Below are 5368 nucleotides of genomic sequence, written 5' to 3'. Positions count from 1 at the left end.
TAGGTGTCTCAGTTTATATGTCATGGGTTACTCTGGTCTCCGTCTGCTGGATATGGAGGTTGGGGGACAGGAGGAAGCCAAGCACAATCGGCTGAGTTTAGAATGGCATTTCATGCCAGTCGCCACCGCCTTTATTCATTTTGAATTTACCAAGGTTTTCTAGCTTCGCGCAGGCCGACCAGAGCTCAAGCCCCTGTTCTGTAACTCCTGCTTGGGGTTTCAGAGGGCTTGGTCTGGGCTTGGTCTTGGCTTGGCCAGCAGTGTTGTCGTCGTCGTTCCTCATCCCATGTTTATGGGGCCTGCTTGAGGATTCATAAATGAACTGTTCTGGAGTTGTTGAGAAGTGTCCATGGCAGCCATAGAAGGAAGCACTTTTCTGCATCATCCAGGGTGGTTGGTTTAGGGTTTTCTTTCTTTCTTTTTTTTTTTTTTTCCTCTCCATTTCATTGGAGTTTCTCCAGTGGACCGAATAGCTCCAGTCTCCAGCAGTTCAATAGGAACTGTGAATCTGGACCCTGACCACTCACCCCCTTAACATTTCTGTCAGCCTCTTCCTCTCCAGTGCTAGTTTTCATGGAGGCTCTGAAAAGGCAGCTGGAGACTCTGGCAGGGAACACCCCCCTCCCTTTTTTTTTCCCCAAGTGATTGAGCTTTTGGCTCAGAAATCAGGCTCTTATTTTCATCTGGACTCTTGTTCTGTTTTCTGAGCAGCAGGAGGTAGGGACCATTTTGATGTCAGACTTTTGGTAGCTGGACATGTCCTTGTTACAGGTGGCTGTTCATAACTTTTGAGCCAGAGTGAAATTATTAGAGGGAGGACTTCTGGCTGCTGCTCTAAATGGAGCCAAAGGAAGCTGCCCTCTCCCTAGGGATGGTGCTCATTAGAGCCCTGTGGATCAGTCTCAAGGGGCCCCTGGCAGGGATGAGGAAGAGCAGTGACTTCAGCTGAGTCCCTGCCAGTGGCTGAGCAAACAATGATTTCAAAAATTCAAGGTCCCCAGGTGGCAGCGTTTTACGTTCTGACCTGTTTGTGTTATAGAGTGTTTTTTTTTTTCTCTTTGGAATTCTGTGTTGTTAATAAGATGAGATGATTACTTTTTAATTAAAATGAAAAAGTAAAATCTGTGTTGTCTTTTTGGGGTGTGAATATCTGCAGGGGCATTCCCTCTCAAGGTCAGAAGGTGAGGGTCCCTGATGGAGCACAGACTGGTTTCCATCTACCCCCTTTGTCATCCTCTTGTGGTCAGGCCTGAAGACCTCCTAACCCTAGGCTCTCCTCATGCATCCCACCTACTTAGAAGCTTCCGTAACAGTCAAGAACTAAGCCTACTGGCTAATTTTGATGCTGTGTTAAACATCCTTTTTTATGGTAGACTTATAGTGTGGCAGCAGGCTCGTCCTCTTACTCTAAGAGAGGAAAACAGGATCCCAAGGAGGCCATTTCTGGCCCCTGGCGTGAGGCACTCTCCTATTTTGATTTCCTCTCAGTTGCCACCTTCTGTTCTCGCGTTATGTGAGGAGTTGAGAGAACCATAGAGTCCTAGAAGCTGTGAGTGCCTGCAAGAGCATTTAAGCCAGCCCCACTAGGAAACCCCGGAGCAGGGGAGTGAAGGGACTGCACTAGGCCTCCGGTGGGCTAGGGATCGTGCCAAGCCTGACCTGCTGAGTGCTTGCTCTAGGAGGATGATGGCAGTGCTCTCCAGGACAGGGCTCCACGGCAGTCTGAACAGCAGGCAACCAGCCCCTTTCTGTCAGTGAAGGTCAGGGTGTGATGTGATGAGCAAACTAGGCTCCTGAAGAGCTACCTCGAGTACCCCTCTTCCCACCTATTCCTCTTTCCCCCTTAAGTGTCCAAACAACACACCTCAGGCTGTAAAGGGTATAATAAAATTATTTTTATTGCATTTTGTGCAGACGGGAGTCTAAAAAATACAGTAAAAGCTGTAAAGCATTAAATGGGAGCATTCAACAATGAAGGAAAGAACCAACGCGCTCCTTTCCGTATTGGCACGAAGAACACAAGATCAGTACTGAGGCAGAATGCGGAATACTGAAACACACTGAAAATTAAAGGCAGGCCTAATAATAGTAATAAATAATCTTGATTTGGTTTGCAACCTCTCCTATATACAAGGGTTTCAACTTCATTGCATTGCCCTGCACATAGATCGTCTAAAACAAAAGCAACACTAGTTATCACTACAAGGCTATTGAAATATTGCACTCGGAATAAAAGTCACTTGAATGGACATGAAACATCTAGCTACAATGGTTATAAAGATAATTTGATGAGTGACTTGTGATAACATTCATAACAAATATTGCACATGTAGCACAGAAAACTTGGGTTTTGTTGTGGGATGTTTGTCTTCATCAACGGAAACTTTGCTCTTGCCAACCAGACATTCCGGGCCCAGACAGCATAACTTTGGTTCCCTAACTGGTGTTGATACAGCCCCGTTCCCCTTCTGCTCAGCCCACTGCTTCGCTGGGAAGGCTGGACCCAGCTGTGGTTCTGGGAGGGCAGTCTTCAGGAAGAGGCCGGGAGGGGAGGGGGGCGGCCTGGTGTCCTAATACAACTTTCTAAAAAGTCTATCTGGCCCCCTCATCAAATCTCAGAGGGCCTTGGCCTAACGGGGAGATATCCAGACCTACCTCCAGCCACACCTGGCCCAGTCTATAGATGGCAACAGCTCCAGCTCTTGGGCTCAAAGGGAAGGAGGTGGTGAGGTCAGGAGTACCCAGTAGCCCCAGTTCTGGGAGGCGGGCAGGATGTCTAACTAGGTGCAAATGTCAGGGCCCTGGGGCTGGAGGTACTGAACCCAGTCCCAGAGGGCGCTGGAACGAGCATGCAGGGCCTGCCCCCTTAGTATCGTGCCCTGGGGGAAGGGAACCCGCCCAATGCGCCTTCCCTAGGGATAGAGGGCGCCTCTGATGGGGCTGCTTGGAGCAAAAGCGCCAAGGACTGGAGTTGGAGAAGCCAAAGGCCTTGGGTCCTAGTTGGAGGAGGGCAGAGGCGCTAAGAACAAAGCACATGGCGACTCCAGCCCTCCCTCAGGCCCAGGTGCCTGGGAGACGCAGCTGGAGGCCGCTGCTGGGCGGCGAGGCCCGGCCCCGGGGCGCGGAGAAGGCGACGGGGTCCCCGCGCCCCGAGCTGCCAGCTGCCGGACGGGGACAGAAGAGGGAACATCAGGGGCGGCGCTGGGGCCTCCCCGGTGGGTCTGGCCCTAAACCCAATCGCCGCCCCCCTCCTCCCTCGCCTGTCCCAGGGACGCAACTCCGGGGAGGGGACGCCCTCCAGCTCCCCGGATTCAGTCTTTGGCGAGGAGCCACGGGGTCGGGCGAGCAGGCGACGAGCTGACGCGGAGACGCCTGCCCCCCGCGAAGGCACGGGGGCGGGGCTTCCTCGGCCGGCGCCCACCCCCGGGGAGCCCCGCCCCTGTCCCGGCGGCCGCGCGCGCCCCCGCCGCCGCGGGGAGGCGGGCCCAGGACGAGCCCGACGCCGGCTCACCCCCTCTCGGAGCAGAAGTCGCGGGCAGGTCGGAAGCCAGGGGCGCGCGGGAAGGGCGAGGCGGCGAGAGCGGGGCGGGGGCGCCAAGGGGCCAGGACCGCGACTCCCGCCTGGGCCGAAAGCACTTCTGCTCCCAAACTCGCGGACGTCCGGGAAAACCCAGCCTCCCGGGGCCGCTGCCTCCCCGGGCGCCCCAGCCCGAGAGCTCGACAGCGGCGGGCGAAGTCCGTTGCGCTTCTAGTCACAGAAATATGGGGACGTTAAAAATACACGCGATGTCTCCTGTACACTATGTATAGGCGCGGCCCCGCCGGGGGGAGGGGCGGCCGCTCGGGCCCAGGCAGCCCCCCCGCCGCGCGCCCGCGGGGCCGCCGAGGAGGACCGGGGGCGGCGGAGGGTCGGCCCCGCGCCTCCCCGGCCTTATTGCAGCGTCTCCTCCGGCGGGGCGAGGCTGGGCCCGCGGAGCAGCGCGCCAAAGGGGCGCTCGGGCTCCGGCCTCCGCGCGGGGCGGTCCTCTCCGAGTCAGCCCCGAGCGGCGCGGCCTCCGGGCTTCAGGCAGCGGGGAAAGGGGCCGGGCGCGGGCACAGGGTCTGTATGTAAACGGTGACAGCGGCAGGGGGCGCGGCGAGGGCTCCGGGGCCGCCGGCCGGGCGCGCTCGGGCCCGCGTGGCAGGTGCCGGCTCTCAGGAGTAGATGGTGATGACCTCGCGGCCGCCGCCGCGGACCAGCATCACCCGGTCCAGGTGCTCGGTGAGCACCTCGAGGAACTCCATGTCTGCGCGCGCGTCAAGGAGAACGCCTGGCCCCGCCCCCGCCGGCCGGAGGTCGCGGTGGAGCCCCCCCCCCACGGGCTCGGCTCTTCCACCCCAGGGCTGGGACCGCGGCCCCCCGACGCCCGCCTCGCTCCCCCACCCCGCACCTTAGGGCCAGGATACAGTTTTCGTCACCGTTGCGGTTGCGCGGAGGTCCGGGCATGTTGAGCAAAACCAGTTTGGCATCCCGGGATTTCTTCACGATGACCTCGTTCAGCCGCACGGCCGTGTGCATGCGCCGCACGTTGGACTGGTTCCTGCGGGAGGCGGGAGGCGGGAGGCGGGGAGGGCGCGTGAGCTGGGCGGCGGAGAGCTGGACCCAGCGCCCCCCTCCCCAGGCCCAGGCCCAGGCGCCCTGGGCGCCCGGCACCTGCTCAACCCCACACCTCTCCGGAGACCCCAAAGGTCAGGGGCACGAACTGAGGGCTCGTGGCTGAGTGAGGAGAGCAGGGACCCCGGCCAACCCAGAAGAGCGAATAAAAAAAAATCCGAAGCACTTACAAATTCTCCCACTCCCTTCAGGAAACACAAGAGAAGCAACGAGAGGAAGAACGAGAGAGGGGTCAGCGGAGGAAGGAGGGACTGAGGACTTGCCCCCCGCGCCAGGGCATGCTGGTCCCGCTCTCCCGGCCACACGCCCTCCTCTCTTTCACTGCCTACACCTGGGAGTGCCGACCCTCGGCCACCAGCCCAACCCCCAGGTTGTCAGATGGGGAAACCCAGACAAGGTCTGGGCTCAGTCTCCCGCGGGGACCTCCGCTGCTCGCTCGCTCTGCCATGGGGAGCAAGGACCCTGTAGGCCCACCCCACCCGACCCCCCGGCCTCCAGGCCCCTACGGCTTCATGCTGAAGAAGTCCTTGATGCCCTCGGAGGAGACCGGACTGGGGCCCTTATTCTTCTCTGCCACCGACTTGTCCTTGGTCCAGGTGAGATGCACCTTCTCGGGATCTCCCTCGCCCTCCCCCTCAGGCTCCTCCCCCGGGGACGGAGAGCTGCTGGGGCAGCTGGGAGCGCTCTGGTCGTGGATCAGCTGCACCTGAGAGA

General features: G+C 59.1%; 1 protein-coding gene across 4 annotated transcripts in view; it reads right to left on the bottom strand.

Annotated features, from left to right (window-relative positions):
• Positions 1 to 1875: 1875 nt before the first annotated feature.
• SLC12A5 (solute carrier family 12 member 5) overlaps positions 1876 to 5368 on the bottom strand; it is a 36464-nt gene continuing 32971 nt past the window's right edge. For all 4 annotated transcript variants that reach the window (XM_025470268.3, XM_049100677.1, XM_025470269.3 and 1 more), the window contains 4 exons: positions 5161 to 5360; positions 4825 to 4839; positions 4447 to 4580; positions 1876 to 4286 (listed from right to left, as the gene is read on the bottom strand). In XM_025470268.3, the coding sequence (XP_025326053.1) occupies positions 4195 to 4286; positions 4447 to 4580; positions 4825 to 4839; positions 5161 to 5360 (441 nt within the window). In that variant the 3' untranslated portion in view covers positions 1876 to 4194. The remainder of the gene's footprint in view (positions 4287 to 4446; positions 4581 to 4824; positions 4840 to 5160; positions 5361 to 5368) is intronic.

The sequence above is a fragment of the Canis lupus genome, chromosome 24 (genome assembly GCF_003254725.2).
Source record: "Canis lupus dingo isolate Sandy chromosome 24, ASM325472v2, whole genome shotgun sequence".
Taxonomy (NCBI): Eukaryota; Metazoa; Chordata; class Mammalia; order Carnivora; family Canidae; genus Canis; species Canis lupus.
Note: the sequence above shows the minus strand (reverse complement) of the source record. Positions and strands in the feature narration are given on the sequence as shown.